This window comes from Ascaphus truei, chromosome 5 (assembly GCF_040206685.1).
Source record: "Ascaphus truei isolate aAscTru1 chromosome 5, aAscTru1.hap1, whole genome shotgun sequence".
NCBI classification, from domain to species: Eukaryota; Metazoa; Chordata; class Amphibia; order Anura; family Ascaphidae; genus Ascaphus; species Ascaphus truei.
Genome location: NC_134487.1, coordinates 296,465,680 through 296,492,988, shown reverse-complemented (window position 1 = coordinate 296,492,988; position 27,309 = coordinate 296,465,680). Strand labels below are relative to the sequence as shown.

Sequence of the window (27,309 nt, the reverse complement as noted above, 5' to 3'; positions counted from 1 at the left end):
ACTAAATGATTTAATTGGGAGATTAAAATGTGAATAAAATTATACTAGTGGATAGGATACACTAACAAAATAGGAGAAGAAACTGGAGCAGCATTTAATCTAAGAAGAATGATAGAAGAAATTGCTATTATATAGTTTACTTAGGGAGACAGGTACTCCATACTCCTCTCACATTCACAAGGTAGCTAAAACCTGTCCTTTTTACCTCCGTAACATTGCAAAGATTCGCCCCTTCTTCTGTCGCTCTACTGCTAAAACTCTAACACGGGCTCTCATTCTCTCCCGTCTTGACTATTGTAACCTTCTACTGTCCGGCCTTCCTGCCGCTCCCCTGTCTCCCCTACAATCTATTCTAAACGCTGCTGCTAGAATCACTTTACTCTCTCTTAAAGCGTCTCTCCTGCTGAAATCCCTCTCCAGGCTTCGTATTAAATCCTGTATTACTTACAAAATTCTCCTCCTCTCTTTTAAGGCTTTTCACTGTTCAGCCCCTTCTTATACCAGCCCTAATTTCTCGCTATACACCATCCCTGACTCTTGCGTTCTGCTCAAGGATGTCTTCTCTCTCGCCCTTTTGTATCTTAAGCCCTGTCCCGCCTAAACCCTTTCTCACTTACTGCCCCACACCTCTGGAATGTCCTTCCCCTCAATATCCGGCGGGTACACTCTCCCTCCACCTTTAAGACCCACCTTAAAACCCACCTCTTTAACAAAGCATATGAGTAGCTCAGTTGGCTAGTACTATACATCTCATATGCATTGACCTTGACCCCTTGCAGACACACGTACCAGAACACCCTTCTACTGTCTCTGTAAGTTCTCCCTACTTACCAGTTACATTGTAAGCTCCTCGGGTCAGGGGCGCCTTTTCCTAGGTTTTATGTCTGAAGCACTTAGTCCCTTTTATGTATTATATCATTATGTCAGGTGTATTACTGATTGGCACTATATAAATAAAGACACATGTATCCTGCCTCCTAAAGGTTTACTAGAAGGTTGGAGTGTATCGGGCCCCATTCTGTGTTGCCATGGGATCATGATGTCACGGAGGGTATATTAGAGAAGGGGAAATTTCGAGAAGGTTAGGTTCCTGGAGGGTAAGAAAAGTGGAGCCTCGGGAGAGTAGATAGGGATGCTCTTAAAGTGATATTACTGACCAGGCCCCCTATTTTATTTTGTTGTAGATAGAGACGGTGGCCCTGTTAGGATCCTAGCAGAAGTCTAAAGGAGTCCAACATAGCTAACGAATAGGAAACTGGCACGCCAGAGGGCCTCAAGTCAAGAGGGCTCCCGGGTGTCGGCGGATCAGCTCTAACGGCGGATCTGCATTAACATTCCTATCAGTCTGTAAGGAAGTGGCCGGTCCCAAACAGGCCAAATGTCTAGTGGTCACTTATAAAGAACCCTCCAGAATTCCCAAATGGGCCCAGTGGGTTATCCTGAAGCAACAAGGGGGAGGCAGGCCCAACACAAGAAAGAAACTAAGTTAATATACCTCCATAATAGTGGTTAGAGTGGGCGCTGATGGAAGAAACCGTAATCCTGCATGTTTAATATAAAACTGTACAACGTCTGGAAATGTGAATGATCGCCGTGCCTAGGGATGTCAATGAAAGACTCTGGTATGACCAAAAGTCCCTGGCGCCCATTATTCTACAATCTTGCTACTTCATCACCCAGCCGCCTTACTCCAGCTTCTGAGTCAAAGTAACCCCTGCGGTGTAGCAACACGCAGTACAGCGAGGTATTCTCCCTAGAAGCCCGGCAGAGAGGGTTACATATTGTCACGGTAGACCAGGAATCAGTCACAGGGCAAAACACAGTAAGTGAAATAAAATGAGGTTTATTTTGGAGAAATCCTCGGAAACAGACAGCACTACAAAATACAAAAATATACACACAGGGCTGGGGGATGAAATCTACCTTTCCTAGGTGCAAGGACCCACTTCCAATGTGTTTCTCCTGTCCGCTTCTCTGCTTCAGGATATCAGAGTGCTGCACACAGCAGCCACTCTGACATGAATCTCCAGGTGGTCACAGTCCAACTATACACTCCTTCCCAGAGGTGAACTCCCTCTGTTAGTCTCTCAGATGCTATACAAACGGGTGAATCATCTGATTAACCCTCCAGGCGCTCAGAATATAGCATAGTCCTGCTGGTGAAAGATAAAGTAAATCTTCTAGACCCAGGCTATACACAACCTTAGTGTAATATGAAGAAACATATAATCATTCCCCCCAACCGGCTCGCCGCGAGCACTATGAGGTTGGGATATGGGACACTCACGTGTAAGTCCTTGTAGTAGATAGTAACGCCTCTGCGGGTCTTCCCAGTATGATATACCTGCTTCTCCTGGCTGAAGTCAGGGTGTCTCTGCTCGTGATCTGTGCTCTTCACCGCCAACCCAATACCCGCAGACGCGGAGGGCGGTCACCTGACCGGCGGCCTGAACGGTACTTGCTGATGACGTCACGGCAGACTCGGTGAAGGAAATGCTAGTCTCTCAGATGGTCCTCTCCTTCTCAGGGGTAACCTAATGCACTGTCCAGCAGCACCCCTTATATAACCCTTGGTGGCTATTGAACAAAGGCAGCCAGCGAAGAGAAAACAGTGCCTGGGGCTCAGACCTGATAACTGATTCATTTATCTAATCCCCTACCTTTGTTCTGATCTGTTTCTATGGAGAGCTTCAACTGAGTGAATTACTTAGTCTTTCTCCCTAGAAATGACAGTAACAGTGGAATATCTCATTTACTTTCTTGCATGTTAATTCCATCACCACACAATTACCAATGAGCTAAACTGGGAGGAATTTGCTAACCCAGGAATAAATACAGACATAAGGTAATTATGTAAAAGACAGGACATAGCATTACACGCAGCTAGCCCAAATCACATCACAGAACAATGTTGATTGGGGAAAAGATTGTCACAAAGAAAAGAATACATGCTTTGAAATACATTCTTACAGACAATTTTCACCAGGCCTGCACAACATACGGCCCATCTGGCCTCTCTGTGCAGCCCGCGTTGACTCCGGCCGGGCGACAGTTTAATAAATAAATACATTTTTTTTTTAAATGGCGGCGATTCCCCGTGGTCCCGACATGAATGTGCAGGGCCCGCTCCCCCCCTCCCTGCTCCCCCCCCCCCTCGCTCGCAACGTGGGACGGAGGGGGAAGTAACAGCCAGCTGAGCTCTTCTGCGGCCGCTCCCCCCCCCTGCTCCCAATGTGGATATGTGCAGGGGGGTGATGTGAAGGGGGGGGGGGGTGATGTGAGGTGCATTGAGGTGAGGTGCAGGGGGGTGAGGTGCAGGGGAGTGAGGTGAAGGGAGGTGAAGGGGGGGGTGATGTGAAGGGGGGGGGTGAGGTGCAGGGGGGGGTGAGGTGCAGGGGGGGTGAGGTGAAGGGGGGGGGGTGATGTGCAAGGGAGGTGATGTGAAAGGGGGGGTGAGGTGCAGGGGGGTAGGTGAAGGGGGGGTGATGTGCAGGGGAGGTGATGTGAGGTGCAAGGGGGTGATTGGAGGTGCAGGGGGGGGTCATTGGAGGTGAAGGGGGGGTCATTGGAGGTGAAGGGGGGTCATTGGAGGTGAAGGGGGGGTCATTGGAGGTGCAGTGGGGGTCATTGGAGGTGAAGGGGGGGCATAGGAGGTGGCAGGGGGGGGTCATTGGAGGTGAAGGGGGGATCATTGGAGGTGAAGGGGGGGTCATTGGAGGTGCAAGGGAGGGTGATTGGAGGTGCAGGGGAGGTGATTGGAGGTGCAGGGGAGGGTGATTGAGGTGCAAGGGGTGAGAGTGATGTGAGGTGCAGGGGAGAGAGTGATGTGAGGTTCAGGGGGGAGAGTGATGTGAGGTGCAGGGGGGAGAGTGATGTGAGGTGCAGGGGGGGAGAGTGATGTGAGGTGCAGGGGGGGAGAGTGATGTGAGGTGCAGGGGGGGAAAGTGATGTGAGGTGAAGGGGGGGAGAATGATGTGAGGTGCAGGGGGGGAGAATGAAGTGAGGTGCAGGGGGTGATTGGAGGTTTAGGGGGTGATTGGAGGTACAGGGGGGTCATTGGAGGTGAAAGTGGGGGTCATTGAAGGTGCAGGGGTGTCATAGGAGGTGCAGGGGGGGGGTCATTGGAGGTGCAGGGGGGTCATTGGAGGTGCAGGGGAGGGTGATTGGAGGTGCAGGGGAGGGTGATTGGAGGTGCAGGGGAGGGTGATTGGAGGTGCAAGGGGGGGAGAGTGATGTGAGGTGCAGGGAGGGGTGCAGGGGGGGAGAGTGATGTGAGGTGCAGGGGGGAGAGTGATGTGAGTTGCAGGGGGGGAGAGTGATGTGAGGTGCAGGGTGGGAGAATGATGTGAGGTGCAGGGGGGAGAATGATGTGAGGTGCACAGGGGGAGAATGATGTGAGGTGCACAGGGGGAGAAGGATGTGAGGTGCAGGGGGTTTGGGATGTTTGTGGTGTGCAGGGGGGTATTGTTTGATGTGGAGAAAGAGTATTATGTGTGTGGGTGAGGGGGAGAGATGGGGGTATGAGAGATAGATGGGGAGTATCGCAAAGGTTGATAGTGAGGGGTTCTGGGGGAGATATGAGGATGATGATGAGGGGTGCTGGGGGAGATATATGATGATGATGATGATGATGATGATGATAGGTGCTGGAGGAGAGATGATTTTACCCGTGCGGCCCAGATTTTTTTTCCTTGGAGCAGTTCGGCCCTTCTCACTTTACGAGTTGTGCAGGCCTGATTTACACATTCCCAGTTTTTCCCCAGATATTAAAGACATTTGGCTGGATGAAATATTACTAGGACAGTCAAGTTGCACGGTTTTATAGGGGTAAATAGCTGGTATTTCTCCCCACTAGGTCAGCCAGCGACCCCTTCCGTCACACACATACACACGTACTTAAGAAGGCAGAAAAAGGCTTTGGGAATAGGCAGTTAACACTGAACAGATAGCAAGAAGATCAAAAGGTAAAGATCAAGAGGCATGTTCGTTTTTCTATCTCACGCTCTACTCTAATTAAATTGTTACACTTTTATTGAAGTGTTTTGTATAACGCAATACGCTATATTCATTTGTTTAACCCTTTCTCTGCCAGAGATTGCAAGCGATGTTTCTCAGCTTTATTTCCATAAGGAATTCCTAATTAAATGATCACATTTCTGAGGCATACAATCAATTTTATCAGTAGTTCAATTAATGTTCCTAAAAAAAAAAAGTGGTTAACAATTTCAATGAAATACCAAATTGCTACTACAGTTTCCATTTACAATGACAGTGTTCTCACAATTACCGGCCAGTCTCAATGCAATGGTAAATTCACATTTTTCTATTTTAAATGCAATGCAGAATCTTTTAGCAATGATAAGCTACAAACGCATCTTAATTGTTTCCAGTGATTGAGACACCTGTGCTGAAGCAGGGATATCACTAATACCTGGCCTGTTGGTGGCCCTTGAGGACTGGCGTTGGCCATCCCAGATCTACACTGAGAAATGAAGGGTGGCGACTTAAAATAAACGGTCACAGCGCCAGAGGGGCCGTGGCACTCAGATGGTGCAGCACTTCAGCATTCAATGGGTTAAAGCAGCATTTTGTGCTGTGTTTTTTTTGTTTTGTTTTTAAGGGGGGGAGTATATTTGTTTTTACCTTAGTAGCTCTGGGGAGCTCAACCAGGGACCCCTCTGGTTGCAGAAAATTAAACCTTAAATCTCATGGGTAAAAACATTTCCCCTAAAGAACAGTATGGCTGCCTGGTCCAGCGGCCAATAAAAAGCCGCGGGACCACTGTACACGGTCTTCTAATGGTGACCCCCAGGGGCCATATTTGTAGTTTTGGGCCACACCATGGCAACAATTGAAACGTTACATTTGCCATCACCGAGGTTTCTCCAGAGCTGGGAGCACCAGTGTTAGGCTAAGGCCCCGCTCCCAGAGTCAGCGCACCCGCACTGCTGACAGGCGGTGCGCTGAGATACACAGACCGCGATATGCGGTCTGTAGGGAGCGGGAGCCGGAGCGGGAGGTGGGCGGGTGGTGGGCGGTTTGACAGGGAGGGGGGGCGTGGCTTGAGCGGAGAGACCCGCTACTCTCCCCCCCCTCCCTCCACGGACTCGGGCTGGAGCTGGAAAGGTAAGTTTAAACACACACACGCAGGCACACACACGCACACACGCGCACACACACACACACACAGGCAGGCACTCACGCACTCATACACACACACACAGGCAGGCACTCACGCACTCATACACACACACACACACACACACACAGACAGAGGCAGGCACTCACGCACTCGGGCACACACATACACACACAGACAGGGACACACACACAGACAGGCACTCACCTGCTTTCACGCCACACTCCTCCCCGCTCCCCGAAGCCTCTCCTCCTCCCGAAGCCTCCCCTCCCCTCCCCATTGGCTCACAGCCACACACGTCACGCGTCAACGCTAGGAAACACCATTCTCTGGTGTCTCCAGCGGCTGACGCGCCACAGCGTGTAGTCAGCTGTGCCGCCAGAGGGGACCGGGACCGGCTCGCGAGGATTCCCCTGCTGGTGGGGAACTCGCTACATTGCCGCCCGCGCCAACGAGCGCAGCGGGACCGAGGCCTTAAGCATTGGAGGGGGATTGGTGCTCTAAGCCCACTGAACAAATTCACACTGACAGACACAAAGGCACTGATACATTTTGTCAGCACGCATACACACGGATACAGTATATATAGTGCGAAGCCCAATCGCACTCACACATACACAAATAAACACGCAGAGGGGAACCACACATGCTTCTATACTTCTGATATGGTAAAGCCTGAGCTTTTCTGCTTGCATGGGGGCTGCACGGGAAATGTCAGCAGATGTTGGACACCAAAACAAAATCTTATTGTTTTGTGCATTCAACAGGTAAATCTGATTTTCTGCTCGTCTCATGTGACATGATTGAAAGATTATTAGTTATAAGAGCACGGCACTGTCTTCTGTAAACAACAGGGTAAAGCTTAAAACAAATTTGCTGTTGAACTGAAGCGCTTAATTGAAAAACTTTCCAATTTCCATCTTCTTTGCAGCTGTTGTTCTCCCCAGGGAGAAGGAAAGTGTCTGTGAAAAGTAGATTGCAGTGGCAATGTGGCAGTGTTAATTTGATGAAAGTTACGTGTGCATAGTATGGCGTGCTAGTGATTTGTTTTTATGCAGAACAGAAAATGTGACTTTATGATAAAAATGATACATTTGCAGGTATAATACTATGTCTGTGGATTGTAGTGTGCAACATACAGTATATTATGGAGATGGGGTCTGACCTATGTGTTCTGCCAACAATCATTCATTCTATGCTTGTGAGTGTCACTATTTTGACGTTTGGCATTATGATAATGTTAAGATGATTCTATGGGATGTTACGATAATTCCTATGTGCTGCCTACCGCGCACTATACTGTAATTGTGAAGCGGTTTGAGTCCTATTGGAGAAAAATGCTATATGAACTAAAATTGTTATTATTATAACAATACCAAAGTCTCCTGGCTAAATCACTGGTGCAAAACTTCCAATTCTGTGGTGCAGAATAAACTCATTCATTACATCAATTTGTTGACATATTCATACATACCGATTCCATTTCTTAATAGTTATATTACTATGCGTAATTGCGTACGTTGGATATTTACACAATAATACTACACTCTCATGTTTGTGGTATTGTTGACATACAATATTGACCCATTCAGTTTCCCACGCACTTCCATTAAAAAAAGAAATGTGTTTAAAAGAGATTTGAGTAAGGAGAATCCTCTAAGTCAGCGGTGGGCCAACTTGAGTCCTCAAGAGCCACCAACAGCTCAGGTTTTTGAGGATATCCCTGCTTCTTCACAGGTGGCTCAGTGACTGGGTCACTGATTGAGCCACCTGTGCTGAAGCAGGGATATCCTAAAAATGCGACCTGCTGGTGGCTCTCGAGGACTGGAGTTGGCCACCACTAGCCTAAAGGATTATGAAAAGCCTGCAAATAAATGAAAAACTTACTTTTGAAGAAAGAAGACACTGTGAATACAAAATAACTAAACATTAGAAACACCAAAACCAATATTCGGCACAGGATGCTGCAGCATTAGAGCAGTTTAATAACACTTGAAAGGACCGCGATTGTTAAGAATTTTCCATCTCTGTCGAAAAGAATTTTATATTTTAAAATCTAAATGGCCTCTATCGTATAATTAATTCCACATGTTCATCCGAAGCGGTCACCTATTTAATTGTACTGTATTCTTCCTAGGTTCAGAGTCACAGTCACCGATAAAATACCATGGGAGCAGTTATTAAAGCAATTTCACGACCCTGTAATGATTGAGAATGGACAAACCAAACCTACTAGGTCAAACCATAGGTAACGGGCACATTTCCATGTTCTTCTCTGCTAAGAACTGATCAGTTATTTAATATTAAAATAGCTCTGGTTGATGCAGAGTTGTGTGTCTTCATGTCTGAAAAAAGTGCAGCATCTTAGATGTATTGGAGACGTTCCGACGTCTCACTCTCTATCCTTCTGTAGTTTAGTCAACATTGGAGAAGGTGTTGTGTTTAAACATTGTTCCCACTTTTGCTGTAGGGTGAATCCAGCAAAAGGAGCAAGCAAAGAGTTTTCAAGTGATCATATCCTTCATAAACTCCACAGACACATTCAGGAGGCGTACCCATCTCTTAAGCAGGCGTTCCTTGTGCTGGATGATGTAAGTGCACATTATTGACTGACAAACTGCAAACCTTTGTATCTTTAATTGGCAAGATATACAGTGTGTTGTTTTCTTTTGTGCCAGGAGAGGGTTCTTGGATTGTAGAGTTTGCTAATGCCTTAACTACAACACCTGCAAGGGCCCACAGCCTTTGAGACAAAGAGTAACGGATAAACAACATTGTTTTATTTATTTGGCAGATTCAGGCATTTGACTATTATTTTTTATTATGTTCTAGTGTTTTGTTTCAGAATTAAAATATCTTACTCTCATGGGATCTTAAGTGCAATGCTATTTCAGGACTATGTATTACATACATATATTCTTTATTTATGTGTGTATGTGTATGTATATATATATATATATATATATATATATATACAGTGCTTGACAAATCACCCAAAAATCTACTCGCCGAACCAAAAAATCTACTCGCCACCTAGTCCCGCCCCTAGTCCCGCCCCCAACCCCGCCTCTAGTCCCGCCCCCAGCCACGCATTTTAAAAAAAGCCATAAATTGAATAAATTCCTAGTAAGAACATTCGTTTTTGATATTAGTTTATTTATTGTATTACATTATACTACAATTAGTCCTTGGTGTGTGTGTGTGTGTGTGTGTGTGTGTGTGTGTGTGTGTGTGTGTGTGTGTGTGTGTGTGTGTGTGTGTGTGTGTGTGTGTGTGTGTGTGTGTGTATAAATGTCAAATCTAGAAAAAAAAAGCCAGATGTGAATGACTAGTTTCCTGCACCCCTTAACTAGTGTCTGGATGCCCCCGCTTCACAATATTTCAAGCAGCAATCCCGTCTGGGATCTTACCTGATCCGCAGACCCTCAAAGTCCAGGTACCCTCATTCCCGCAATGTTATACATTGGAGGGGAAGTGTTCGTTACCTGTCTTCTGGGTTAGGGGGGGTTCGATGTCTTCCGTGTGAAGCTTGAGTCAGATCTGGAAGTAAGCAGTATAGGTTATTTCAGTGTAGTATAGGGCAGTTAAGATATCCAGATCCATAGTGTGAGAGTGTGTGGGGGAGAGAGCGAGAGTGTGTGGGGGAGAGAGAGAGAGTGTGGGAGAGAGTGAGAGTGAGAGAGAGAGAGAGTGGGAGAGAGAGAGAGTGGGAGAGAGAGAGAGAGGGAGAGAGAGAGAGTGGGAGAGAGAGAGTGGGAGAGAGAGAGAGTGGGAGAGAGAGAGAGTGGGAGAGAGAGAGAGGGAGAGAGAGAGAGAGTGGGAGAGAGAGAGAGAGTGGGAGAGAGAGAGAGAGTGGGAGAGAGAGGGAGTGGGAGAGAGAGAGAGAGTGGGAGAGAGAGAGAGAGTGGGAGAGAGAGAGAGTGGGAGAGAGAGAGAGTGGGAGAGAGAGGGAGAGAGAGTGGGAGAGAGAGAGAGTGACAGAGAGAGAGAGTGACAGAGAGAGAGAGTGACAGAGAGAGAGAGTGACAGAGAGAGAGAGTGACAGAGAGAGAGAGAGTGACAGAGAGAGAGAGTGACAGAGAGAGAGAGTGACAGAGAGAGAGAGTGACAGAGAGAGAGAGTGGAAGAGACAGAGAGAGAGTGGGAGAGACAGAGAGAGAGAGTGGGAGAGACAGAGAGAGAGAGTGGGAGAGACAGAGAGAGAGAGTGGGAGAGACAGAGAGAGAGAGTGGGAGAGACAGAGAGAGAGAGTGGGAGAGAGACAGAGAGAGAGACAGAGAGAGACAGATAGAGACAGATAAAGAGACGTCATGGCGCCGTGACGTTGACGCTGCTCCGCGCTGATTGGATGTTTTCAGCCGACAGTGCTCTGAAAAACAGCTTGGCTGTCGGCTGAAAACTCCAGCGCCTCAGCACGCCTGCGGACGCTCGCGTGAGCCCCCTCTAAAGGCATCCTCATTGAGTATGCAGGGGCTCAGCGCGGAGCGTCCGCAAGGCTCAGCGCGGCCTGTCCTTCTATGGACTCGGCCAGAGAGACAGATAGAGAGAGAGAGACAGATAGAGAGAGACAGACAGAGAGAGACAGACAGAGAGAGACAGACAGAGAGAGACAGACAGAGAGAGACAGACAGAGAGAGACACACAGAGAGAGACAGACAGAGAGAGACAGACAGAGAGAGAGAGACACACACAGAAAAAGAGAGACACACACAGAGAGAGAGAGACAAAAAAGAAAAAGAGAGACACACACAGAAAAAGAGAGACACACACAGAAAAAGAGAGACACACACAGAAAAAGAGAGACACACACAGAAAAAGAGAGACACACACAGAAAAAGAGAGACACACACAGAAAAAGAGAGACACACAGAAAAAGAGAGACACAGAACACACACAGAGAGAATGAGAGACAAAGACAGAGAGAGGGCGAGGGCGACAGGGAGAAGGCGAGGGCGACATAGGGAGAGGGTGACACTCACAGACACACACTCACTCTCACAGACACGCAGAGACACACTCACGCAGACACTCACGCAGAGACACACTCACGCAGAAGACTCACAGACACACACTCAGAGACACTCACTCACACACACACACACAGACACACACACACAGACACACACACACAGATAGGCACACAGACTGGCACACACACAGACACACAGACACACAGACAGACAGACACACAGGCACACTCACAGACACACAGACACACTCACAGACACACAGGCACACTCACAGACACACAGGCACACTCACAGACACAGGCACACTCACAGACACACAGGCACACAGGCACACTCACAGACACACAGGCACACTCACAGACACACAGGCACACTCACAGACACACAGGCACACTGACAGACACACAGACACACTGACAGACACACAGGCACACTCACAGACACACAGGCACACTGACAGACACACAGGCACACTCACAGACACACAGGCACACTCACAGACACACAGGCACACTCACAGACACACAGGCACACAGGCACACAGGCACACTCACAGACACACAGGCACACTCACAGACACACAGGCACACTGACAGACACACTCACAGACACATAGGCACACTGACAGACACACAGGCACACTCACAGACACACAGGCACACTCACAGGCACACAGGCACACTCACAGACACACAGGCACACTCACAGACACACAGGCACACTCACAGACACACAGGCACACTCACAGACACACAGGCACACTCACAGACACACAGGCACACAGGCACACTCACAGGCACACTCACAGACACACAGGCACACTCACAGACACACAGGCACACAGGCACACTCACAGACACACAGGCACACTGACAGACACACACACACACACAGGCACACTGACAGGCACACTCACAGACACACAGGCACACTCACAGACACACAGGCACACTCACAGACACACAGGCACACTCACAGACACACAGGCACACTCACAGACACACAGGCACACAGGCACACTCACAGGCACACTGACAAACACACAGGCACACTGACAGACACACAGGCACACTGACAGACACACACACACACACAGGCACACAGGCACACTGACAGGCACACTCACAGACACACAGGCACACTCACAGACACACAGGCACACTGACAGACACACAGGCACACTCACAGACACTCAGTCTGTCACTCACACACTCACCGGGTCACACGTGGCAGCAGTGGGGTCTCCGCACGGCAGTGGGCCCTCTCCAAGACATGGGACACACAGCGCAGCGTGGGCCTCAGCAGCAGCAGCAGCAGGTCCCAGCAGCAGCAGCAGCAGCAGTAGGTCCCAGCAGCAGCAGCAGCAGGTCCCAGCAGCAGCAGCAGCAGGTCCCAGCAGGAGCAGCAGCAGGTCCCAGCAGCAGCAGCAGCAGGTCCCAGCAGGAGCAGGAGCAGGTCCCAGCAGCAGCAGCAGGTCCCAGCAGGAGCAGGAGCAGGTCCCAGCAGGAGCAGGAGCAGGTCCCAGCAGGAGCAGGAGCAGGTCCCAGCAGGAGGCGCGCACGGGGGAAGCTGGGTTTGCACTTCCCCCTCCGTCCCACGTGGGGAGCGGAGGGTGCGGGGGGGCTGGATCGCGCGCTTGTTTTGGGCTTCCCCCTCCGTCCCACGTGGGGAGCGGAGGGGGGAGGGTGTGGGGGCTGGATCGCGCGCGGCGCTTGTTTTGGGGTTCCCCCTCCGTCCCACGTGGGGAGCGGAGGGGGGGGGGCTGGGTTGCGCGCGGGGCTTGGTTTGGGCTCCCCCTCCGTCCCACGTGGGGAGCGGAGGGGGGGGGGGGCTGGGTTGCGCGCGGGGCTTGGTTTGGGCTTCCCCCTCCGTCCCACGTGGGGATTGGGGGGGGGAGGGATGCGGGGGATTCTGGGTTGCTGGGGGGAACAGGCAGCGCAAATGGCAGGACACTCTGCTTGCCCTGTGCACGCGCGTCGGGACCACAGGATTTGCCGCCATTTTTTTTAACTTTTTTTTAACCCAATCAGGGAGGGGGATTATTTATTTATTTATTTAAAAAAAAAAAAAAAAAAAAAAATTGGCACGAGCAGGGGAATTCATTGAGCTGCAGCACGGGTCGCCAGCTGCCTAAATCCACTCGCAACGGGCGACAGGTTAACATTATTTGTCGAGCACTGTATATATATATATATATATAATATATATATATTATTGAAGCTCGGCTAACACGGTACTGATACCTCTACACATACATACATACATACATACATACATACATACATATATCTACTATATATTTCTGAAAGCACTGTATGTCTGCGTCCCTAGCGGCAATCTCATTGGTCCCTTGGCCCGCCCGCCCCCGCACACCTCTCATTGGGCTCACACACTCACACCACCCCTTTGGCCCGCCCCCCACACCTCTCATTGGCCTGAGGCGGAGTGACGGGCCAAAGGTCCAAAAAAAAACAAAAAAACACACACACATATCTCTGTCCTCTCCCCATCACACTCACCTCCCCCCCTCCCCGGTGCTCACCTCCCTCCCGCACTCACCTCCCGCTCCACTCCCTCTACACACCACTCCCTCCCGCTACACACCACTCCCTCCCGCTCCACTCCCGCACTCACCTCCCGCTCCACTCACCTCCCTCCCGCTACACACCACTCCCTCCCGCACTCACCTCCCGCTCCACTCCCGCACTCACCTCCCGCTCCACTCCCTCCCGCTCCACTCACCTCCCTCCCGCTACACACCACTCCCTCCCGCTACACACCACTCGGAAATAACATGCAAATGAGCACACAGTGCCACCTTTTGCTTCAAAACCATTAACATGGTTCACTATAGGATATATATATATATATATATATATATATATATATATATATATTTATAAACAAAGTACTCACAGGTCTTAAAATGTAGAGAAAAAGGTTTAATGCAAAAAAATCTACGTTTCATTTCTATCAACCAAAACGTAGATGTTTTTTTTTTTGCATTTAACCTTTTCTCTCTTTTTTTTAAGACCTGCCAGGGTCTTCTTGTTTATTCTATTTTTGGTATGACCTATTTTTACATAGGTCACCATGGCCAGACATGCCTGCTAGTGGAGTGCCCGTGTTTTTTCTCTCTTGCTAAATATATACATATATATTCTCTTTCATAAGCATTTTGCTCTGTGTTATTTCAGGGCAGTAATGGGAGTATCAGCAGAAAGGAGCTACGTCGTATTGTGGATTGTATGATGTTTCGGATGACAGATGAGCAGTTCAAGGAGCTAATGATAATACTTGACCCGGAACACACAGGATTCATCACTTACCATCAGTTCTTGAGCTTGTTTGAAGAGAGAGAATCTGCTGTAAGTGCCACTTGCAGCTGAAAGATTTTTTTTATTTTTTTATCTCTGTGGCTTTTTCCAAGTGTTGGAAATATCTGTTGTTAGTGTTAAATGTAGTGTTTATATTGACTAAATAATGGGCTGTGTGCTGCAAAAAAAGAACAATCTGAGCATTCTTGTTTGTATATGTGACAAGCCTAATGAGCAGGATACATTCACAGTGCTCCGAAACGATGGCTTGAAATATTGTACGTTTTGTAGTCTTGTAGCACCCGTTCATATTTCAAAGTGCCAACCATTTCACATCTTTAGTATTTCGTGCTGCAATAAATAGCAATTCTACGAATCATTATACACTTCCATTCTCCCGAAGCTGATTTTACTTCCAAAAGGAGATCTCGAAAGAGGAAGTCGGAGCCCTCATTTGTTCCTTTCAGACATACAGTACGGATACTTGCCAGCTCTCTATTTCCAAGGCAGGCTCGCCCGTAGCTCACTGAAAAGTGCATCATTATGCTACATGCTCCCTGGAAAAAAATAAATCCTTCCACTCGAGTGAATGAAAGACAAAGAGATCTTCTGCCTTTTCCTACCGAATTTCCCGTGAAAGGGTTTTCAGAGGTTGGCCACTCAAATTTGCAGTGTATGTTCTTTCAGGGACTTGGATGCAGGTAACACCTGACAGTACCAGGGCCGAGCTAGTTGTAGAATGCGAGTTGTGACCACAGCTTGGTGCCTGTTCCAGCATTCCCATTTATCTGCCATCAGTATTATTTTTTCAAATCAAAAACAAATAGAGAAAAGCGGGCGACAACTCATAGGCCCTTATTCTGTAAGGTGTGATAACGCAGGTGACGGGCTGTCGCACAAAAAGCCCCATTACTGTCAATGGGACTTTTCATGTGGTAGCGCAGGTGACGTGCTATCATACCGTACAGCTGGCGTGCGCAAACTGGTGGGGGGCGTGAGATTTTCTGGGGGGGGGGGGGGCACGGCAGTTACAGAGGTTACCTTGGCATCCAGCGACGCATCGTCATGGTAACCTGGCGTCAAGTGATGCCGCAGGATCACGCGACGTCGCGTTGCCATGGCAATGTGATGTCACATTACCTCGCGGCGTCGTGTGATGCGGGAGCCGAGCAGGCAGGGGGAAACGCTTGCGCACCCCTGCCTTACAGAATAAGCCCCAAAGTGTAGTATAACAGATTATATTGTAAATAAAAATGGTAAGTATAGCACATACAAAATGACGAACGTAAAAGGCTTATCCTTAGGCTGCGGTCCCAGTGCGTTCTACAGCGCACGCGTAAGCACCGCCCCCCCAATCTATCTGGGCCAAGTACAACGTCGGCGCGCATTTTGCAGCCGCGCTGTACTGCATGTTTTCTCACATACAATTTTTTTAAATCTTGGAATTTGTGGGAGGAGCAGAAAGATCAGTATCGCTCGCCATGTACAGTATGACTGCAGGTCAGTTATTTATAAATGATGTGACCATTACGTCATTTGTTCTACATTTCACTCCAAGCATGCACCAATTTGCACTATTTTATATTCTATTTCCTAAAACAATCCTCGGAAGGGCGCTCCCTCCCAAGACTCCTCCCCAGATTTTTTATGAAATAGAACATAAATTGGTGAGTACTTGGAGTGAAATTTAGAACAAATTACATAAGTCAGGTCATTTATAAATAACATTCTTCCCCACCAACGATTCTCGAGCGCGTCGCACCTTTCACCATTTTGTCCATAATTTTGGACAGGCCACCTGGCAACCCTACTTGCTCTCCCCCCGCCCGGCACCCCGGCTCCGCTCGCTCTCCCCCCGCCCGGCACCCAGGTTCCGCTCGCTCTCCCCCCGCCCGGCACCCCGGCTCCGCTCGCTCTCCCCCCGCCCGGCACCCAGGTTCCGCTCGCTCTCCCCCCGCCCGGCACCCAGGTTCCGCTCGCTCTCCCCCCGCCCGGCACCCCGGCTCCGCTCGCTCTCCGCCCGCCCCTCCCCCCCCGGCTCGCGTCACAGCCGCTCGCAGCCTAGCAGTGCAGCACTTCCGGTGCCTGCTGCTGCTAGTGAGCGCGTGGGAGGCTGGGAAGCGACAGTGTAGGCCGGGCCCCGTGCACTGCTCTGCCCGGGGGCCCCTAATGTTGTTACGATGGCCCTGGACCACACACGACTACAGGGGATTGAAATAGTCCGGCGTTACCTCTCAGCACCTCCACGATCAGCGTTCAGTTGCAGCCCCTTCCTGCTCCGCCTGTTCCGCGGAGTCTCTTGTAACCGGTCCATATATTAAGAAGTATAAAACCCCGCCGGACAGTTCAGAATATGTTCAAATCCTCCCGCTTATTTCATACATTTGCAGTACTATTTACTTGTAGTATAAAAACCTATACAGCCAAATAACAACAATATCTTATGTTTATTACACTGTATTTGCTTCCCTAGAAACTGTTATTATTCTCATTCATTTATAACGCACCGATATATTCCATAGCGCAGTACAAAAGGGTTGGACGATAACGGTAAAATAACAAACATTAACATGCACTGTTACAGTAGGTAAGGAGGACCTTGCTCCAAGGAGCTTACAATCTATAATGTAAGGTCAGTAACTAATCATTTGAATCACTTGAACAATGGCCGTAAAATAATATTTTATTCAAATAATATTTTTTTTATTAAAATTAATTATTAATAAGAATGATTTTCATAGATTTTAAAATACATCGACAAGTGAAACATAAAAACTGGTGTTAATTACTAACGAATTGAAGTGAGATTGGACTGGGGGCATGGAGACACACTGCTTTTTCTTATATTACAACCCAAACTTACACGCTTTTTTTTTCTTGGAGAAGAAGTCTGCTACTGTAAATAAAATGAACACGGTAATCATGTCCTTCCCCAATGGACCTATCTCCTCTACCACTGGTAAACTTTTCGGTGTTTGAATATGTCACTTCAGTGTCTCAAAAATACAAGTATAATGCTGCACACCATTAGCTAAATACAGGCACTTGCTGTTACCAAACGAAAAGAAAAACAGCGCAAAAAAAACTCATAGTGTGGTATATTAAAAGATAATATATTATAACAAAGGTGAGTATTGCACGTACATCAAGATAAAAAATACACAGCATGACATGTTAGGGACATGTTACCACTCGGCGAGACAGCAACACAAGAACACGGTGTGCAGGCTTGGGTTTCCTTCCTCTGGTAGCAGGGACCCAGGATCGAAGAGACCAGCTCGAAATCGAAGTTCCTTCCTTCACGATGGGGATGCCACGGCCGTCGTTACAGAGGAGGTGATTCTCCTAGCCGGTTCCGGGTTGATCCGCGTGTGCGTGTGACGTCATCAATTGGCGTCTCTCTACTGTCCGCGTTGCGCCGCGCTGGATAGTGAAGCAAACCAGCGAATGTCCCAAACACAATCCAAAAATGCTCAATAGGGAAATGCCTCAATGGGTAAAGAAGATAAAGGAACGCGCCCTCTCCTACGCGTTTCGTATAAAAAATACTTCTTCGATCCTGGGTCCCTGCTACCAGAGGAAGGAAACCCAAGCCTGCACACCGTGTTCCTGTGTTGCTGTCTCGCCGAGTGGTAACATGTCCCTAACATGTCATGCTGTGTATTTTTTATCTTGATGTACGTGCAATACTCACCTTTGTTATAAAATATTATCTTTTAATATACCACACTATGAGGTTTTTTTGCGCTGTTTTTCTTTTCGTTTTGTACTAGTTTGGAGTGCTGAGCCATCCCACAAGAACAGCGGCATAAACCTCATCCTAATCAGGTTGTTTTATTTCCCATAAGGGTCACCTAATCACAAATCACTATTAATACAATTTATGAGCACAGACTACACTTTTGTATCACTTGCTGTTACCGGTGCTCCTGATCCAGGGGAGTCCCTGTCAGTGAAAAACTCCATTGTAAGCAAAAATGTAAGGTTCAGGGCACTATGGATTTTCAAAGAATTTATTTTCTCATAAGCTCATGCTTATGAGAAAATAAATTCTTTGAAAATCCGTAGTGCCCTGAACCTTCAATTTTTACTTCATTGTCTCAGATATGTCAACTCTCACTGATTTTTGCATTAGTCATATATATATATATTTTAAATCATAATCAGACTAATAGACTTGGAGTCTCACTGCTAAATCCACACTTTTCCATTAAGATGTCATTTTTTGGCACATACCCTAAAAATCTGAGATTTAAGTGTTCGAATGTTGATATCTCTGGTGTTTGTATGGTGGTCAGTTGGGATTAGTGGGGAAGCTACTTAAAGGTTTAGTACGGGATAATATTCAGGAATACCTAATGAATAACAAAATTATTAGTAATAACAGCATGGATTTATGAAGGATAGGTTGTTCCAAACTGACCGTATTGGTTTCTTTGAGGAGGTAAGTAAGGATTTGCACCACAGTAATGCAGTTGTCGTGGTCTATTTATATTTTCCAAAGGCTTTTGATACGGTTCCACACAAGAGGCTAGTATACAAAATAAAGCAAATTGGACTCAATAAATATATTTGCACCTGGATTGAAAACTGCTTGAAGGATAGACAACAGAGGGTTCTCATAAAAGGAACCTTTTCTGATTGGGCTACAGTTGTAAGGGGAGTACTTCAAGGATCGGTAATGGGACCTCTGCTTTTTAACTTGTTTATTAATGGCCCCGAGGTTGGCAGAGAGAGCAAAGTCTCCATCTTTGCTGATGATACTAAATTGTGAACAAATAAATGAAAGTTTATGCATTTGGGAAACAAGAATAAACAGGCAGTTTGCAAATTAAATGGGGCAAAATTAGGTGAATCCTTGATGGAGAAGGATTTAGGGGTGCTTGTAGACAGCGGGGATAGTGCCTAAAGTCATGCAGTAGCTGCAGTGACAAATAAGATCTTGTCTTGCATTAAACGGAGAATGGATGGAAGGGAAGTAAGCATAATAATGCCCCTCTATAAAGCATTAGTAGGACCACACCTTGAATATGGAATACAATTTTAGACACCTCCTTAGAAAAGACATTATGGAACTAGAAAAAGTGCTGATAAGACCTACCAAATTAATAAAGCGGATGGAAATTCTGATTTTATGAGGAGAGGTTATTTAAATTAGATTTGTTTACATTAGAAAGGAGGCGTCGGAGAGGGGATATGATAACTATATACAAATATATTTAGGGACAATAAAAGGAACTTTCAAAAGAACTATTCATCCCACAAGGGCAGTGCAAAGGACATGGGGTCATATCTTAAGGTTAGAGAAAAGGAGATTTCACCAGCAACAAAGGAAAGGCAGTTACTGTACAATGTGGAATTCATTACCCATGGAGACTGTGATGGCAGATACAATAGATAGCTTTAAAAAAATAGTTGGACACCTTTTTGGAAAGATATACAGGGATATACCAAATAAGTAAACATGGGAAGGATTTTGATCCAGGGAGAAATCTGATTGCCATTATTTGAAGTCAGAAAGGAATGTAATTTTCCCCATATGAGACATCATTGGATAATGTTTCACTGGGGGGGGGGGGGGGGGTTTGTTTGCCTTCCTCTGGATAAAACATTGTAAATACTAATATAGGATAAAGTATCTGTCTAAATTTAGCATAGGTTGAACTTGGTGGACATGCTGTGTCTTTTTTTTCAACCTCATCTGCTACTATGGTTGATTCTTACAGATGGTGATTCCGTGCACGTGCACGTGCACGTGCTTTTATTGTATAATACTTACTATTTATATGTTGTATCTTGTGTGAAAGTTAAATTCTGTAAGAGAATAAAGGGCGGGCTATTTCGAAATTACAGCAGGACCATTGTTCTCCCGGATATTGGAAGTGTAAGTTTGGATGGAGAAAAGTTGAGCATGGGTTTTGGTGTGTCTAGTAAAGGTTTAGATATTTTTCACTATGAAGAGTTGGTCCTTTTTCAGGTATTGCCTATTCGATTTAGTATATATTTATATTAGGCGCTACTACATTCAAGCACAGTACTACTGCTTATTAAACAGTATACACACTTCTGCCAAAGGGAAAAAATTATGTTTTAGTTAATAATTTAAAAAAAACTATTTATGAGCACATTCACATGTCTCAGACAAGTCTGCAACCCTGCTTTTCCCTACAGTTGCTCATCATACAATGGTTCCACTGGAGCCAGGGATTCTGGGTAATGATATGCAAATGAGCACTCAGAGGTTTATTTTCCAAACCCACTTTGTTTTGAAAGATATCTGCTGGTATATTTCAGCACAGGGGTTTATTTTTCCTAAACGTGGGCCTCTTCTGTGTTGAAATGTGTGCATCATTGCAGAGGACCCTTTTTGCTCTGTTCATCAATACATTGTTATACAACAAAAGACAGGGGAGCCCAAGGCTGCATCCAATTGATAAAACATACATGGTTATGAGTATAGAGTTAAATACTTCAATAATAATATTTTCTTGGTTATTTAGTTAGATCCTTTGGCCAAAGCGTCATAAGCCTGCATACCAACGTCAAGGTATAACCACATTAATGCAGGTCCTACACTAAACTGTGAACCTTTCCTTTTACCTCTGTATGAGGGGAAACAACCTCAGTGGGTCTTGTCTATATGTGTTAATTCTAATTCTATTACAATTCTATATACATATGTAATATACAGGCATACCCCGCATTAACGTACACAATGGGACCGGAGCATGTATGTAAAGTGAAAATGTACTTAAAGTGAAGCACTCCCTTTTCCCCACTTATCGATGCATGTACTGTACTGCAATCGTCATATACGTGCATAACTGATGTAAATAATGCATGTGTAACAGGCTCTATAGTCTCCCCGCTTGCGCACAGCTTCGGTACAGGTAGGGAGACGGTATTGCTGTTCAGGACGTGCTGACAGGCGCATGCGTGAGCTGCCGTTTGCCTATTGAGCGAAATGTACTTACTCGCGAGTGTACTTAAAGTGAGTGTCCTTAAAGCGGGGTATGCCTGTATATTGTAACATTACTGGACTTGGATAAAAATAAAGCCTGTCCTCTGCCTCAGCAGCGATACACTGCCGATGATAAAACAACAAATAGCCAGACTGCAGGAGATGGCAAAACATTACCAAACGATTAAACCACTAAGTTCCAGCTTCTTAAAACCAGGGCCACCGAGAGCGGGTTCGGGACCCGGTGCAAAAATAATTTCGGGCCCCCCAGCAGCTCTTTTCTCTCCCGCACTTTAGCTGTGGAGGCCCCCTGCTTGCTGCCGCCCTCCTTCTCCTTCCGAACCTCAGGTGTCAAATGACGCCGCGGACGTCCATCAACGTGACGTCGCACGGCGTTGAGTTGCCATGGTAACGCAATGTCGTGACGTCGTTTGACGCTGCAACTACACATTGCCATGGCAATGAGACGGCGTGTGACGTCATATTGGTGACATCCGCGGTGTCTTTTGACGCTGCGGTTCAGAAGGATGAGGAGGGCGGCAGCCACAGCTAATGCCCGATAGGCCAGAGAGCACGGAAAATATATATGTAGTCGGGCCCCCTTCCAGACTGCCGGGCCCTGGTATTTTGTACCGGCTTCCCTCTCCCCCCCACTCTCGTCGGCCCTGGTTAAAATAAGACAGCAGTGCCACATCTATGGTTCATTATATTTAGACTATCATACTGGTTCTGCCATTAAAAAGAAAGCTACCTTGTCTATATTTAACATCTTTTTCTGTTCCCTTTATTAGACAGATCATAAATGGCTAAATAATACAAGACTTGCAACAAAGGGAACCCCCGTACTGCTGGCATGGGATACGGTGAGTACTGTACTTTCAAATACTGGTTTCCATCAATGGATAACAGTAGTAGTAAGTCAATGAGGAAACTACGGGTTTATCTGTAAAAGGTACACATGATACAGTTTGCTATAATTAACCTCAATCACAATGAGAAAATGAGTATGACGGGGCGATATTAACCGCTATTAACCGCTAATATAATGAAGGGGTTAACTCCACCGCAACTCCCCCCCCCCCCCCGCAAGGCCTAAACACCCACTAAGGGCGACATACCACCTTCACCCACCTCTGCTACCCACAATAAAGATGGCACTGGTAGTTAACCCCTTCATTGTCTTATGCCTTAATGAAGTTGCCTGTAAATGCATTTTTATTGCATGGGTTTCATGCCGGGGGTCTCCGGTGCTGATATTAATGTGTTTCAGTTCCAGAGACCCCCGGGATCAATCCGATGCAGAAAAAAAATGCATTTTTATTTATAAGTCCTCACACGCCGCCTTTTCTGCAGGTTCTCCCCAGCCTCGCACCACCGCACCAACTTTTCCTGGCGTGAGGATTTTGGGAGAAACCCGCCATTCTAGAGCCGCGATTCGCCTGGATAAGCTAATCGAGGCTACTAGAATTGTGCATGTTTCAGACCCTGCCGATAAGTGGCTTATCGCCGGTCAGACGGCAATTTTTTTTGACGGCTTAAAAATTTGTTGATTTATACCTTTATTGCCCACTTATCGAGGGTTACTGAATAGCAGTAGGCATTTTGGCGGATAAGTGCTTGATAAGTGGCTTATCGAGGCTGATAGAATAGGCCCCTTAATGAGCATCCTTTGATTTCTATAGCAGGTTTAGCCCACCTTCCAAGCAGTGCAAGATCTTTGCAATATTTTCCTGTTTGTGATAATTTGTTGCCAATGGTCCCAGCAGTTTCAGTTGCAAAATGTAACAATAGATATTGTGACCTTTGTAATATAAGGATATGTAACGTTTATGCTCACCACAAACCGGGACCGGACCGCGGGGCTGAGGTGCGGATAGATATACACCGACCTTAGACCACGAAGCCGGGTCCTGATTGCTTTTTCTGTAGTCGTGCGTAGCCGGGTCGGAGAAGGCAGTTTAATCCTTAGGCAAGCTGGGGTCAAGGCAGGCGGCACAGGAGCGATGGTCGAGGTCACAGGCTGGGGTAAAGGCAGGCGGCAAAGGAGTGATGGTCGAGGTCATAGACTGGGGTCAAGGCAGGTGGCACAGGAGCGATGGTCGAGGTCACAGGCTGGGGTCAAGGCAGGCGGCACAGGAGCAATGGTCAAGGTCACAGGCTGGGTCAAGGCAGGCGGCACAGGAGCGATGGTCGAGGTTACAGGCTGGGGTCAAGGCAGGCCGCACAGGAGCAGAGGTTGAGGTCACAGGCAGGGTTCAGCAACAGGAAGGCTTCAAGAAAGAGCTACAGCGTAGACACTTCAGCACGAGGAAAGATCTCCGGGACCGAGCAGCTACAGCGCAGGGAATCCAGCGGAGATGCTTCAGCATGGGAGATCCTCAGGAACCAGGAAGCTTCAGCGTAGGCGCTTCAGCACGAGGAAAGGCCTCCGGATAGAGGAGGCCACAGAAATAAGAAGGTTCAGCACAGGAATAACCTCTGGTTGGAGGAGGCTTACAGTAACAAGAAGCTATAACACTGGGGATCCAGCGCTTCAGCAGAGGAACAGGAAAGGCTAAGGCAGAAGTGCTTGTGGCAACCACCGGTTACCAGGAACACAGTGATTCCAGAATTATGCTCAGCCACTTCTTGGGGGGAAGGGCTGCCCCTAAATAGCATAGGCAGCCAATAGGGGAGAGCTGCATAGCAAGCAGCATCAAGACAAGCAGGAGTCTGAGTTCAGAACCAGGTGATTCCGATTGCTGTTCACGCGGAGCTTTGTCTGGAACCTCTATAGCCCTGTAAGGGTGAGTTCCAGCTAAACCCAGGACCGGATCCCTTACAGGATACAGCTGTAGCTGCAGAGTTACACTGACTGAAGGTTTGATTGAAACTGGAAGGTGGCCATTATGTTAGGCACACAATCAGGTGCTCCTGTTTATAAATCTGAAAAAAATCCTAACGATAGCCATCTTATGTCAGAAGGTAGAATTATACCCTGCCACACGCTACACATATAACAATAAGAAAGAACGAAACCGGGGGAAAATAGTATTGCTGCCGTAACGGGACTTTTCACCCGGTAGCGCCCAAAAGGCACTTTCGCACCTTATCGCATAAACCCTTTAGTGGGGAATAGGAATCCCGTTCAGTTTCATTCACTGCAAAACTAGGCTTCGCTTGCGTTGTTTTAGTGGAGGTTAAACACTGTAAAATCTCATGCATTCCCATGTGTTAATAATTGGCATGCAAATTAGGAATGTGTTTATATGTAAATTGCCTCCCTTTGTTGTTGTATCTTTTTAACAGCATAGCAATGCTATTTACTTCCCTCCGCAGAGCAGCCAGATGAAAACCAAGCTATTAAATAAGAATTCATTTAAATCAAGCCAGCCGCTCAGAACTTTGTACTTCCCCGAGTCTGTGACTTGCTTTAGATAATAGAAAGGAACCTTCTAGTTGGAGACCATAATAAACCAAAGAGGCCGTGCCCTTGTCCTAATTAGGGTTTCGCTTTCACAGTGATACGGTCACACGAGGCTGCGCTATTACAGAGCTCAAAATATGGCAGTCCATGCATGTACAGTCTTATTTATATAGTGCCAACCATTTGTGCATCACTTTGCTATGTATTTATCTCCAACTTTTTGTAACGCGCTACTTGCCAAGTAAATTCAGTTCTAGGACGCGTGTAGGAACATAGGGAGGACAGCTAATTCCCAATACCACACAGTACAATACAGGGAATTATAGTACAATAAATAAGGGAAACAACAATATTAGGGGCGACCAAGTCCAGTCCTCGAGGGCCACCTTTTAAGGATATCCCTGCTTCAGCTTGACTAAGCCACCGTTTGAGCCACCTGTGCTGAAGCAGGGGTATCTGTAAAACCTAACCTGTTAGTGGCCCCTGAGGACTGGAGTTGGCTACGATCGCTGGAGGTAGATTTAATTTGATTTTTTTCAGCGACCGCAGCGTGACGTCAGCGTCGCCGGCACTATAAATGCGGCCTTAAGTGTCCTACGAGCCAATAGGAAGCCATGACATCATCCCTTGCGGCTTCCTGTTGGCCCACGTGACACTGGACATTTAAACAGTAGAGAGATACACCTCCGTAGGATGTGCCGGTATCTCGGGAAGCAGGGGGTCCCCGGAGCTGAAATCAACGCGGTTTAGCTGTGGAGACCCATAAAGGGCCCCCCAGGAGTGCTGCTTTAAACTATAAGGAACCCCCATTATCAATTGTACCAGTTATGGTAATGTAATTAATTGGCAGAAAAAATACAAACAGCGCACTGAGGATCAGTATATAAAAATAATGTATTAAAGCAATATATATTGAAAGGCGTGGTCAGCAAAAAGACCTGAACGCAAAGATAACAAGCAAAGAAAAAATTACAATAACAATTTAAAAACACAATAACGAACTTATATTATTAAAATGCAGTTAAGTGGGTAATCCAAAAAACATGGTGGGGTTAGCATACGGGATGAACAGTTGCTACTGTATCTCCGGAGAACAAGCACTGTCAGCAGAAAGAAACACTCCCAAAATCAATCCGGCTCCCACTGCTGCGACTGCTAGCGTGTAAGCGGAACCTTGCGTGACCTCAACGCGTTTCGCACTTCCTTGCTTCGTCAGCGGGTCATGGCTAAAGGTTACTCCTATAGGTTTTAAATTCCTATCATCCAATCAGGTTGATCATAACCCACTTACGCGATCTGGGAACTACTGTATATTGTCAAACTGATTGGAAACTACCCCCCGGCAGAACACACTTAGGTGTCCAAATAACAGCATGACTCGCAATGTATAATAAAATATCATTAATGGGATGGGACATATATTATAATGCTACAAATAAATATTGTGCATAATTAGAAGTGGTGTGAAAACAAATAAATAGATGTGAGTATAATCTATACAAAGTGCAATAGCTTATAAAAGTAATATACGAGTGTTATTACAGTGTGAATATTAAATACTCAATGTGATATACTGTAACATATTTGGTGATACAAATATGTTGTGCATATTTAACAAAAAAATGCAAGTCAATGGCTAGATACTGATATATTTCATTGACCTCTTTAAATTGTGAACCATTTAGGTGACTAATAAATATAAAACACATATGTGTAAAGAGTTACTAAGTATCCAATATATGCATTACACTGGTGTATAACATATGTATGTGATTTCTAATGAGCTAATAACCATTGGAATCTTTAGCAACAGCCACTAAATTAAAAAAACAAGATAATGAAACACATAACAAAAAAATCACATAGTTACATGTTATCTGTCAGGCTTCTTGCATTAGCAAGCATGCATTTACGTTTTTCTTCAGTCTGTACTATTATCTTATCTGCTTCTTCCTTTCTGCACCAATTTGATTTAGTCTTTAGAAGTTTTCTAGTATTATCTGTATTTACTATGGGTGTCTCGCTGCTTGTTAAAACTCGCCTTTGCCCCCATTCTACCTCTATAACCCCTTGTTGTTTCCTCACCTATTCTATTTAGTTCGTTATCTGTTTCATTCCCCTCCCCTTGTTATTCCCCTTTATCAAATATAAAAATACATCCTTATGTTCTAAAAACATACACATTTAAACATGATAATTGTTGACAAATCACCAAAAAATCTACTCGCCACCTAGTACCAAACGTGTGCTGCTTGGGCCAATATTTACTCGCCCGGGGGTTAAATCTACTCGCCCGGGGCGAGCAAATGTATAGGTTTGTCGAACACTGTATATATATATATATATATATATATATATATATATTCATACATACACACACACTATATGCGAGGGGATAATGGTTGAAAAGCAGGGTTGCAGACCTGTCTAAGACATGTGAATGTGCTCACAAGTGATATTCTCTTTATATATATATATATATATATATATATATATATATATATATTTTTTTTTTT

The 27,309-nt window shown here is 46.3% G+C and overlaps 1 protein-coding gene across 3 annotated transcripts in view; it reads left to right on the top strand.

Moving 5' to 3' along the window:
* Positions 1-27,309, top strand: part of EFCAB6 (EF-hand calcium binding domain 6) — a 164,172-nt gene that overhangs the window by 73,828 nt on the left and 63,035 nt on the right. For all 3 annotated transcript variants that reach the window (XM_075602791.1, XM_075602790.1, XM_075602789.1), the window contains exons 10-13: positions 8,277-8,387; positions 8,610-8,730; positions 14,307-14,477; positions 22,179-22,250. In XM_075602791.1, coding sequence (XP_075458906.1) covers positions 8,277-8,387; positions 8,610-8,730; positions 14,307-14,477; positions 22,179-22,250 — 475 coding nt within the window. The remainder of the gene's footprint in view (positions 1-8,276; positions 8,388-8,609; positions 8,731-14,306; positions 14,478-22,178; positions 22,251-27,309) is intronic.